The sequence below is a fragment of the Astyanax mexicanus genome, chromosome 9 (assembly GCF_023375975.1).
Source record: "Astyanax mexicanus isolate ESR-SI-001 chromosome 9, AstMex3_surface, whole genome shotgun sequence".
NCBI lineage: Eukaryota > Metazoa > Chordata > Actinopteri > Characiformes > Acestrorhamphidae > Astyanax > Astyanax mexicanus.
In genome coordinates, this window is record NC_064416.1 from 14,640,355 (window position 1) to 14,653,748 (window position 13,394).

General features: G+C 34.8%; 1 protein-coding gene across 1 annotated transcript; it reads right to left on the minus strand.

Moving 5' to 3' along the window:
- Positions 1–2,790: 2,790 nt before the first annotated feature.
- Positions 2,791–11,968, minus strand: si:dkey-30c15.2 (uncharacterized protein LOC558938 homolog). The gene is made up of 12 exons (XM_049483709.1): positions 11,796–11,968; positions 11,608–11,651; positions 10,443–10,506; positions 8,569–8,694; positions 7,088–7,192; positions 5,851–5,891; positions 5,553–5,681; positions 4,456–4,510; positions 4,274–4,345; positions 4,036–4,174; positions 3,483–3,553; positions 2,791–3,288 (listed from the first exon to the last, which is right to left on the minus strand). The coding sequence occupies exons 1-12, from the start codon at positions 11,832–11,834 to the stop codon at positions 3,133–3,135; spliced, it is 1,041 nt and encodes a 346-aa protein (XP_049339666.1). The 5' UTR covers positions 11,835–11,968; the 3' UTR covers positions 2,791–3,132.
- Between the last annotated feature and the right edge of the window lie 1,426 nt (positions 11,969–13,394).

Consider the following 13,394-nt stretch of genomic DNA (forward strand, 5'->3'; position numbering starts at 1 on the left):
GGCAGAGAAGAAGAATAGTGAGAACAGTCAAGGACAATCCACAGGCCACTTCCAAAGAGCTGCAGCATCATCTTGCTGCAGATGGTGTCACTGTGCATCGGTCAACAATACAGCGCACTTTGCACAAGGAGAAGCTGTATGGGAGAGTGATGTGAAAGAAGCCATTTCTGCAAGCACGCCACAAACAGAGTCGCCTGAGGTGTTGTTTTGCATAACAAGAATATATATTTTGCATAATAAGAAATGGCTTCTGCCCAAACTTTTTATTGTGTTTAATATTTAATACACACAGAGTTTGCTGGAAGTTGCTGTGGATAGAATGTTCATCAGAAAACACTGCGATGAAGCACAGATGGAGCCGTTCAGGGTTCCAGGTAAATCAGAAGTGCTGTTCTTACATCAACATTCAGCTCTACCATTTTTTTTATATCATAGCAGATTAAACCTGTTTGATGAGCACAGTGCATCATTTTCTAACCTGTATGGACAAGTGAGGTATGTACCTACCTCACTTGTGCAGCACTGACTTAATAAAGGTAAATAAATGTGCTTATCAGAACAAGTAGAATCATTTTTTGTGCAATGCCATATATACACTGAACTTTATTTTATTATTTAAGTTTTTTATTCCTCATTTGTCCCAGTTTGCACTAGCTATCTAGTAACTTGTCTGGTTTTAAGGTACCCCTGATTCTGAAGAAAAAATGTCCAAATGCTTTTGTTCATAACAAAGGTGGAATTAAAAATCTAAACTTCCAGAATCCAGTAGCAACACAGCTAAACATGTACAAGCAAGTCTTAAAAGCAATAAAAAGCAGTTTTTTACTGCAGATTTCAGTTCACTCTGCTCCGACATGTGCCAATGAAGTCATGGATGGCTTGTTAATTAGTTAACGACTGGAATCAAGCCTGTTAAATAAGAGGGAAAATTCTCCCTGGCTGGAGTTTGATCCTGTTTTGATGGGTGTGTGGCAGTTTACCATTTATACAGGCAACAGGAACACCTCCACCGTGCACACATGCAAACACCAGCCTTCTAGCCCGAGTCTGAACTCCTTGTGAACAAGCCTTATCTGAATTTATCCATTTCCCCCATGTATGTTTGTGTATTTTCACGCTGACTCAGCTGTTCATATGACTTGGCTATGATATGCATATATAATGACCCAAGTAGAGCTGTCCAAACACAGTGCAGAAATGTCCACAATACAACAATATGACTTGTTCAAGGACGCACAGCTAATCATTAACTAAGGTGTGGCAAACTCGGCTCTGAAACTCCCTGACAAAACGGTTATTTAAGGCCTGGACAAAGTGCATGAACGGAATGATAGCACATGATGTAAACTGAAGTGCAGTAATATAAATGAATATAGTTCACAATGCATGAAGATGTGATGTGCAGTTTAAAATTGTCATAAATGTACACAGTAACACAAGCCCAACCAAAAAAGGGGGAAACTGTGTTAATGCATCTATTTGCAAATCTCATACTCATATTTTATTCACATTCAGATGTTGAATGTAAGACATTTTACCATTCCACAAAGAACCTGAACTAATTTAGAACTAAATGGCTGCAGTGCACACCAAAAAGTTTGGGACAGTGATGTCTACCATTATGTAGCATCCCCTCATCTTTTAACAATAGTCATTCTTGTCTGATGTAGAATTCTAGCTGCTCAACAGTCTCTCTGCAGTCTAAAGAGCTCATTTTATACCCAGGCAATTTACTTGTGAATTCACTTACATTTCCAGCTCAGAGTTGGCCCTGTCTTAACATTTGTTTTAGATATGTTGCTGCCATGAAGTTATAAATGAAATATAATAAAATGTCTCAATTTCAACATCTGATATGTGTCTTATATTCTATTCCTTACATTCTGTTTTTGTTCACATATTTGTATCACCTTTTTTTGGAAGTGGGGGTGGTACACGTAACAAAAGTGCAGAGATTTAATTTGAAGACTTTTGCTAATATTTGGCAAAAAACAAGACAATTTACACTAAACTTACAGCAACATGAGAGGTTGACCTGCAAAGATGTTGACACCCATTGCAGCAAACATTTGGAAGACTTATCACAGCAATATATTTAGTGTTATCAAAATGCAAATATAAACAAAGTCTGACTGGAACTGGGTTTGATCATTCGATAAGTGTAGCTTTTCCCAGCATACACTGGCTGGGGGAACTCACTCCATGAGGAAGTGTGGTGGGGTTAAAGCACAGGGTCAACCCACAACCCTACTCTGAGCTGGAACTCTCCCCACTAACCACTGCCCTCAAAAAGGGATAAGGGCCTTGATCAGGGGCCCAACAGGGCCAGATTAACAGGCCTAGGTATTGAGGCCACAACTATATGATAATAAGAACATTTTACTCACTAAGCACTGTCCTAAAAGGATGTTTTAGATCATCTGGGAATACATCTATGGCTAGATCTCAGACAATCATCAAACATATTATGACCTAAATGGTTCAATAATCAAAGAATCAAAATATGGTTGTCCCAGCTCTGTTCAATTCAACTACAAACCATACTAAAATCCTATAGGTTAAAGTGAAGAGTAAAATCAGTGACCTAGATTTTTAAATCTCCTGCCCACAATAAAAACTATTAGTGGCTAAAATATCACAGCAATTAAAAAACAATATAAGGAAAGAGTATTATAAGCTACTATGCAACACACATAATATTATTACACTGTTGGTATAAAAAACATCAATAATTGTGTTGGAGATTTTTTTCTTTCAAAAATTATATTTTAATCACAGTCAGAAATAAGATGTTGTTTGGTCATCTTTATTGTGATAATTCAGCAGGACATTATAAATTCCCACTTCAAATGTCTCAACATCTTCATCTGCAGTCAGGTGAGGGGTTTAAAGTTAACCTTATTCATAAAGTTATTACAAACACTTAACAAAAATAAATACAAAAATAATAAAATAAAAATAATAAAAACCTAGTAAACAACAAAAAGCGCTCCAGTGTTCCAATCACAAGCTTAATTCTGCTACATCTTTATGTGCAAACCTCCGTAATGAAACGTAATTGTCACAGTGACAGTCTCAGTCTAGAAATTATGGGAAAAGGCATCCAGCCTTAAAAATTTCCCTCATTGTTCTTCACTGCTGTGCGTCGCTCAGTGACTGCTCGAAGAAGGCCCTGTTTGCATACGCCATCAGAGGCAGTCTCTCCCCAAGCACCGCTTCTCTGAAGTTGCGGCGTCTCCAGCCGTACACGATGCTGTTGAGGAACCCCTGCAGCGAGACTGTCACTGCCTGTGCAGCAACAAAAAATTGGTTATAAATTATTATTATTATTATAATTATTATAATATGATTATTCTTTTACACAAGTACAGTATAAATTATACATATATAAGTTCACTTTTGAATGGTTGCACAAAAAACAGACAGGGTAGGTTAGGGTCAGGATTAAAACTACATTTTACATTTTATGTTTTTGAACACACCTGTACAACAAATAAAGGGAACAGCCTGTTCGACTCGGGAGTAGCGAAGGAGAAACTGATTAAAACGAGAGCTGAGAAAAAAAGCAGAGAACATAATAGATTAGAATGTCATACATATATATATATATATATATATATATATATATATACACACACACACAGATCAAGCACAACATTATGTCAAAGTCAAAGTGGTTTTTATTGCCATTTCAGCTATATACAGAGTACACAGTGAAACGAAACAACGTTCCTCCAAGGACCATGGTGCACATAAACACAGTGTAGACAGTGTAGACTACTCTCATATGTATGTTCTGCTGTCCCACGATTTTGGCAAGCCAATGTATAAAACACTACTATACAATACATAATATGTACTTTTATATATAGTCATTTATAATAAGGTTTTAGATTTTAAGGTGATGTTTTCTAAGAAAAGAGATGAATAATATAGTTTGCGTATAGTAACTGTTGATATAACTGTTGCTTATGTGCCGTAAAACCCCTGCACAGTACTGTAGATGTGTTGGGATGACTGTGGCTGATTGCTGACCTGGAGTCCAGCAGAAGATAATGACAACAATCATATAGCGAGCTGAGGACCAGATCCTGCCTGTACACCTCTGTGAGTCTGTAAACAAGCCGGCCTGCTCATATCGCCTGTACCAGCTCTGCAACCTCCAATACACCAACTACAAAACACAACACGAAGCACGTCAACAACCAATGTGGCCTGCAGTTTGGGAATCTGTGTATATGCTCTGTGTGTTCATGTGTGTGTGTGTACTCACAAAGCAGCATGTTAAAACAGACAACACACTCGCAAAGGTGAAGCCCCTGATGAAATTATTATGATCCACATCCTGTTGGGGAAAGAAAGCAGAAATAAAAGTGAATTCATAGATTGTCATAAATGATTTTAAAGTTAACAGGAGAATAAAGTATTAGGGTGTAAAGAGGAGAGGTTGTGTACCACAGTAGAGCAGTGACCGCCATCCTTCACGTGCAGGTGCAGGAAGAGGATGCAGCTGGAACAGGAATCAGATAGAAATAGATATAAGACCCACAAATCAAATATCTCTGGGTCGATTTGGAATGATGATTGCAATCCAGAGCTAATCATCCAACATGCCCATTAACAAAAATGAGCCATAACATTAAAACCACTTGCATACTATTGTGTAAGCACTAGGGGTGTGACGAGACACTAATATCACGAGATGAGACACGATACTGGGTTCACAAGAACGAGACGAGACGATATTTAAAAATACAATTTTAAAGAAAACGTCAAAAATGAAAAATGGCTTGAAAACTAGAGTTTTATTTGACAAAATCATATAACGCAAATTTAACAGACTGGTTTCTTCCACACATTGATTTGATAAGAAATATAAATAAGAACTTATAAACTTTTCTTATATAGTGCAAACAATAAGTGCAAACCACAACCATATTAAGACTATGGTTTGTGTTTTTTCTCCTAAATCTCTAGTAATTTAACTATGCAGAACCATAACCAGTCATATTAAGACTATGCTTGAAGTGCAAACAGAGACAGAACATGTTTTTAAATACAGTACAGAGCTAAGGGATTAGTATAACTGCCTATGAAACAGTCACGTGTAGGATTTACTTACAGTATTTACATATGGTTTGTGTCTTGTTGGTCACTCTGTTACTGTTTATTGTTTCCACTGGAGCCAAAATGCAGCCAGACATGCAACTTAAAAGTAGCAGAAGCATCTATACAAATGCCCGAATTTTCCTCTTCTGCTGAGAGCTGCTCTCACTGCTCAGCCACCATACTCTAATGCTATCGCTACTGGGTTGCCAGATCCCTCTTAAAAAGTCCACACTTAACTGTTTTTTCTCGCCCCGCGAGAGAGGCTTCAGCCTGACGAGAAATGTCGTCCGTTTTTAATCTCGCGAGATCTCGTGCCATTTAAATACTGACATATTTAAATATTTTGATTTACAAACATTTTTGTCCCCAACAAAGATTTATAAATATCAGTATAATTTGAAGCTGTGATATATTTTTCTCTTTATTGTGTAGACATACCATACCTATTGCAAAACAAATCCTCAGACCATATATCTTCTGCACCATTGGAGGCATCAGATGCGGGAGAATAGGACACTAATGAGAGAGTGATGGTTCTGATGTAGATCACATATCCCATCATGGGTGTCAGCCTATGAGAGAACACATAGCAGCACATACAGTTAGGCAGGAACTGCTTTGGTGCAATACTACTACTTATTAAAAAAAAACAGTCTGTCAGGGACCCTAGTGACCCCAGTGAACAGGTGTGCTCAGTGTGTACTCTTATATCTGCAGTATCTGCAGTATGCGTGAACTCACCAAACGAAGACATAGAGCAAATCAAATGCCCGCCTCCTGCCCTGAGAATGTGATCACAGACAAGAAGAACAGAATGTGACTGACCTTATTGACACACATCATAATGTGTCACATGTCATACTTTCTTTTTTACGACCAGTTGTGTCAACATGTGGCATGACTTCGAGTCTTTTAGCAGCAGGAATTCACTGTAGCAGAATTCAACCTGGCATGAGGTTAAACTCGTGAAAGGTTTATATAATTTAGGCTTGTGTTTAAAAAAGTAATGTACATATCATAATTTTTATTATTCTGTATTTGCTGTTTTTCACTTTTTGACATAATGTAAATCTGACTGCTGTTGTTTATATTGTGTCACTTTCAATTTTATACTGAATAGACCAATAGAAATGCTCCTTTCTTAATTAACTTTAATATAAATTTATATTTTGTAGATATGTTTTGTTTTTGTGTGACATCAACATAATATATATAAACATTGCAATGTACATTATTGCTTGTAATGTGGATAAAAATGAAAATAAATAAATAATTGATCACAAAAAAACATAATATATATTAATTTACATAAAAGCACAGTACTTCCAGATGATTTAGGCTCTTAAGCACATTTTTAAAGCATGTATTTTAGCAGAAGGACAGTTTAACTAAAAAGCTCCAGAACACATCAAAACATAAACACAATACAGTGAAAAGGAACATGAATTTCTTATTTTGAAGAAAGTATTTGAGCTCTTGTGAACTCAACCTATTAAACACCTGAGTAAACACCATTTATGACTGATTATCACTGATTAATGAGTTAATGATTACCAAACCAGGTGCTAATATGATGATAACTATACATAATACTAGACTGCTATGAGGAGGACTTTGGAGATGTTTTAATGAACACAGTAATGTAAAACCACTACTTTATGTAGTTAAGTTGTTTGTATTTATTCTAACATCAGTGTTTTAATGAGTACAAAAAAATTAATTGCCCAAATAAGAAGATTTTAATTATATTTCTAAAGATTTGCACAGTAATGCACACAGTATATATCACTCATACATATATATCACAAGTAAAGACAACCCCATAATAAACAACTTTAGATTTGTTGGGTTTGCTGTAATCTGATCACTGTAGTCATGTATGTATATGCTGCGCTTGTGTGTGTGTGTGTGTGTGTGTGTGTGTGTGTGTGTGTGTGGGTATATGGGTACAGGTGCTTATAACACTCTCTCTAATCACCTGATTTCTGTGCGCTTGCTCCTGGTCTTCCCTCCATCCTTGAGCCGAATGTGCTGACTCACAGGCGTAAATGATGACAAGAAGGAAAGAAATGCAATAGAACATCTGAGAGAGAGATAAAGAAAAATGTGAAAACTTTTAAAAATGACTGTCACCCAATTTCAGTCATATCTGAATCACGTCACTAAGCCAGGATTCCCCCATTACATAATGGCTCCAGTTCTGCTCAGTTGAGTGCCAGCACATGCTTGTTTGAGGCAACTTAATCGCCATCACCTTTAGCGCAATTAATGTTACTGAACAGCTGAATATGCTTGGAGGAGAACACTAACTCCCTGTTCTGTTATATTATGATAAAGTATGATGTAGGGTGCAAGAGAGCAATTCTCAGAGGTGGAAAGTAATGAATTACATTTACTCACATTACTGTAATTGAGTAGATTTTATGAGTAATTCGTCATTTTTAAAGTAGTTTTTAAAATAGGTAATTTTACTTGTACTCAAGTACATTCTGACATAAGTAATTTACTTTGCTACATTGAAAAACACCTCATTACTGAGTAAAAAATAAAATGCTGGGAAATGAACTGAATAAAAAAAAAATGATGCTCATAGAATAACAGGGCATTGACATCCTCATGCAATGCAAAATGTGCCCTGCCAGACAGAGCTGTCAGCTTTTAAAACTTCCACATTAAACCTGCGAAAGCATGTGGTGTAAGTATTTTTATTATTAAACAATCTGCTTGAATGTTAAAAACATGTAAATAGCAGTTAAAGCATAGCAATGGCAAGTTAAAAAATAATAATGAACTGTAAAACTTTAAAAATACGGTTTATAGTCACCTATATGACCATAGCTTTTTAACAGTAAAAAAAATGGATCATAGAAACCTCTGCCACTTGTTCTTAAAAAAATGTTTTATGGGGTGGTCTGTCCAAATTACTATGTGGAATAATAGTTTATTTAAAACTATTTAATTTATGATTTGTTTTTACTTTTTTTACATCAAATGATTAAAAGTAATTATGTAACTTTTACTCAAAGTACATTTTAAATTTAGTACTTTTTTACTTTTACTCGAGTAGATTTTTAGATGGGTACTTTTACTTTTACTTGAGTAGAATTTTAGCAAAGTAAAGGTACTTTTACTTAATTACTATTTTTCAGTACTTTTTCCACCTCTGGCCATTCTACCCACCCAAACAGAGCAAAGCCAATTGCGTACTGTGAGACTCTCTTCTGAAAATGACGCTAATATATCTGCACCATCTTTAAACTGTAAACACACTCTCAAATGTCCTGCATGCCTGTGCAATCACTACTGGAATCACAAGATGACATATGACCTGAAATGTTCTCTCTGTATGTTTCTGTTGCCATTTATTTACACATTTATTGCAAGAATTTGGTTTATGAACATTTTATGAAGATCTTTGGACCTTTGGAAAGATTTGTGTATGTATGAAGGTTTTCTCACCAGAGACAAAGCCAGTCCATCAGTGCACGGTAGTGTTTCATAAGACAGGAAGTTCATTATGGTAGTGCCAAATAAAACAAGGGAAGCCAAGAAGTCTGCCAGAGCCAACTGGAACAACGGTTTAGCCTGCAGGACAATGGCAAAACATAATAATAAACACAAGATTTTCAAGTACGCAGGTTAGGTGCACAGTCTACGCTATGCCTGGATGGACAAGCACAATAAACTGCACCTGTGTAACATGATTTATCTGTAATAATTTTGTATAAGAACGTATTAATATAATATGGGTATGTCGTTGTCCAGTGATTTGGAAATTAATATCTTAGGTATTGTTATAAAACCAAGATTATACAATATAAAATATCTCCTAAATACAAATGAAACATTGACTTCTGTCGTATAATGATCATTTATTTTTTATTCACAAATATATACACTGCCTGGCCAAAAAAAGTCTCCACCTGGATTTATCTAAGTAAATGATGTGGGGTTGATGCTGCAGTTGGTCAGGTCTAGGTTCAGCAACAGTATGTGCTGAAAGAATGAGGTCAGCTGACTACCCGAATATACTGAATATAGACCAGGTTATTCCATCAATGAATTCTTTCTTCCCTGATGGCACGGACATATTCCAAGATGACAATCCCAGGATTCATGGGGCTGGAATTGTGAAAAAGTGATTCAGGGAGCATGAGATCATCATTTTCACACATGGATTGAGTCCAGACCTTAACCTCATTGAGAATCTTTGGGATGTGCTGGAGAAGACTTTGTGCAGTGGTCAGACTCTACCATCATCAATGCAAGAGCTTGGTGAAAAATGAACATTGCAAAAGCTTATTGAAACAATGCCACAATACGTGAATACGTGCTGCAAGCAAAGCTAAAGATGGTCCAACTAAATATTATAGTGTGTGATCTTTTTTTTTTAGTGGGGACTCTTTTTTTTGGCCAGGCAGTGTTTTTTAACTCATCTTATCTTGTTTGTTTGATTCTCACTTGTTTGACAGTGTAATCATTACATTTTGTTATATTATTTAACAGTTTTATCTTTACCTTGTGTCACATGGGATAGTGAAAAATATCCTAATGTAAGTAATCACCAACTTTTACATCAATATGTGCAAAATGGTACAGCTCAGAAAGCAACACACTACATTATTATATTAACTCATTATTAGGTACATTTTTTAAAAAACAGAGGTTTTGAGAAACAGGTTTGCCATCATTTGAATGATGGTAAAAAACAGCAATGCAAAATATCTTTTAAAGATTTTGCATGAAATCCATGATTTCATCCATGGCTAATTTTTGCCTTTAGAGCTTTTATTGTGCAAAATAGGAGTGCAATGTTTTAGTAACTTGTTGTCCAATGTTGTCCAATGTTTTAACACTTAAATAATCCCAAGACTGTCTTGTGGATCCAAAAGTTCACTGCAATTTTTTATACTTTATAAATAATTCAGCTCACTTGCGTTGCAGTCACTGTATTTAGTGAACAATAATTCTTAGATTGTAATATAGCTGGGTTTTAAGGGGTAAATAAGAGGTTAATTTAAGAATGTCAGGTTTCTGTAATCTTAAATCAACAGGATGAATAAGATAAATAAAGTAAATCCCAGCAAAGATAAAGGAAATATGAGAATTATTTGATCTACCTTTCTTACTCACTTGAACCTTGCTAATGTATTGTGTGTCACTAGCGTCAGGTATGCATCTATTCACTGAGCATCTGTGATAACTCTATAGAAAATGTTTCTTGAGCAAAATGTGTTTTAATATTGACTGTACAATTTCCTAAAGCCGCTTACTTACATAATCACACAAGTCACACACAAAGAGATATGTCAGGTATTTGCTGTGTGACTTACCTGTTCTTTTAGATGTCCTCTTCTGACAATGGATAATACAACAACAGAGCAGCTTCCAATCAAACTGGAATACAAAGCAAAAGAGACAAAGTGATCAATTTTATTATTTTTAAAAATGAGTGCATTCAATATTGACACAAACCCATATTTAGCATACTTTCTTGTTATTGTAAACTGTATGTAGCAGTGTAATGTAATAGTATTTTAATTAACAGTGTATTCTTGTAATATAAATGTGATTTTTTCAGAGAAAACTATTCCTGATGAAATACTAAAAAATGTATTGAAGAAGATATGTTTTTAATCTATATGTTTAAGGGTATAAATCAGATATACAGTATAGAGTTAGTATGTGAATAAAATCATTGTGTCATAGTATTTAACACAAAAAATTACAAAGCACAATATCACTAACAAGGAATAAATTACAATATCAAATTTAACATGTGGGGGATAAATAAAACATGACATGCAGTATGTACAATGGATATATTTTTTTCCAGCATTTATTCATGTTGATATTCTGTGTTATTGTTTATTTATTATTAATTTGTGATTAAATGAATTTAACATTACAAAAAGTAAAACATAACATAGCCTATTTTATGTGTCATTACTTTTCACATACCACTTTTTTAACAGTAATAAATAATGCTTAATAATGTGCAGAAGTTTGTTTCTGCATAATATATCAATTTATTTCACAATCAATGCCACAAAGAATTTGACTAAGGGCTCCCAGACCTCTACATATACCTGTTCCTTTATAACGTTGTGAAAACATCTATATTCTGAGATACAGGTTAGTGATTTTTAGACATTTTAGATAGTATAAGAGATATTATACTAGGTAATTGGTGCTGTGCTGTTCTCGCTGCATGACTGTGCACTATAAATTCCCCTTGCTCTACAAGTTCTTCTAGATCAGCTGTTAGTCAGCAGAATGCCTTTTTATTCCTGGATCACTTACTTTATCAAGTTATGTAATCCACTGTTATTCTTTTTAAACATATCATATATCATAAGGGTAAAAAGAGTTAGGCTGTTCTCATTTAGTTATAGCAATAGAAACAATCACAAGCTGTAACTCTTAAAGCAAGTTTTTATTTCTAAAGGTTGTAGAAGGGAATAATAGTAGTATAATACTAGTTTATTTATCTCTTACCTTAAACTGAGCAGGGAAACGTAGATGGAGGACAGTGCCTGCAGCTGCGCGAGGAAACAGACACAAATAAACACACAAACAAAAAGAAAATGAGATAAAATCAGTAACACAGTATCATATTAAATATTTAGCTCCAGCAGTTGTATAAAATATGTATCTACAAGTGAATTTCAAGGAATTTAAATGACCTGTCCGTCCGACAACCCAGTGAAGTTCCTATCGTCCATCTCGCCGATAAAACAGTAAATGCACAGGACATAAATCCGGGAAATGGAGATAATCTGAGTTTACATGTCCACTCAGGGTTGAATAGCGCGCCTCCTTGACCGCAGCTCCCGCTGGACATTAGATAAAGTGCCGCGCTCTGACGAGCCTGTGCTGTTTTTACCCCACCCGTTTTCGCACATTTCCCGCCTCCTCCTGAGCTGTGATTGGCTGATGGTCTGCTGGTTCTCTAGGATTGGTCAATGCCTTATATTGACAAGCAGCGAACCAATGGGTAATCAGAACGAGAAAGTATGTAGAAAAAGAAATATTCAAATATCATAATGTTTTTTTTAGACAATTTATTCATTTCATCATAAACAAAATAAATTCTACACACAGAAGAAAAAAATACAAAACAAATAAAATAAAAGGCAGCAGAAAGAAGAATAAAATCTTATAATATCTGCCCCTTTTTCCCGAAGAATAATTTAAATCAATAGTAACTTACCAAAAACAAAACTAGACAAAAAACAAAACTAAACAAAAACATCAAATCCTTCTCAAACAACAATCTGTATAGATACACACATTGATCTAGCATTTCTCCAAATTATTCCATAATCTTTTTTTCTTGAATTGAAGTACACCGTTCCTTCAAACTAGTTAAAAATTCAAGGTTTATAAACAACTCCTTCTCTTAACAATATTTTGATGTTTGAAGGTAATGTGTTTTTATACATCAACAACAAAATATTAAAGTAAACTAAATCATATATTTTCAATAATTTTAACTGATAAAACAGTGTATTTGATTAATGGCTGTAATGTTTTCTTCTAATAATTCTTACAGACTTACTCTTTCTGTAAAACAAAAAAAGAACATGTAATTGTTTTGCACACTTTTCCCCAGACTTCAATACAGCAGATCAGGTGTGGAACAAGTATTGCATTATACAACATATACAGAGCTTCATTATTGAATAACTACCCTACTTTGTACAGTAATGCAAAAGATTTAGCAATTTTGTTTCTTAAAATTTATGCGAGGTTTACATTGAAAAAAGTACTAGAGTACTAGAGTATTAGAGATACGTAAAAGTGCTCTATCAATAAAGTAACTTGAGTAGAAGTGTTCTTTATTCACCACAGTTAAGTGAAAGTATTAAACTATTCAAATTATTTGTACTTGTAGTATTGCAAGTTGTTTACTTTAAAGGGTTGTACTGAAGTAAGAAAAGTAAGTAAAATACAGTACTGTGTTATATACTTATTACAGAAAACAGTGAAAAGTTCTCAGGGTGAAAAGCAGAATGGGAGCAGCGAGGTCTTCTTATAAGATCGGATTGATTGCTTAATTCCCTCAATGATGAGCAGTTTCTTTAAACAAAAAAAGAATATCTTTCGCTCTGGTTTTAGTGGTAATGTGTGTTTTTAAATGATTCATAATTTTTTTTTTTATAATAGTACCTTTCCAGATTTTGTTGCTTCTGCAGATCAAAGGTACAGAGTACAGAAACAGCATTTTAGTATATAAACAGTAGTGAAGTACTTATACTTTGTAACTACACATCCCTAAAGTT

Bases quoted from the DNA above. Each gene is read 5' to 3' on its own strand.
- si:dkey-30c15.2 (XM_049483709.1), bottom strand. From the start codon at position 11,834: ATGGACGATAGGAACTTCACTGGGTTGTCGGACGGACAG. The intron at 4,175-4,273 runs GTGAGTACACAC...TGTGTTTTGTAG, and splicing joins CTGTTTTAACATGCTGCTTT to TTGGTGTATTGGAGGTTGCA. The intron at 3,554-4,035 runs GTCAGCAATCAG...TTTTTTTCTCAG, and splicing joins TATCTTCTGCTGGACTCCAG to CTCTCGTTTTAATCAGTTTC.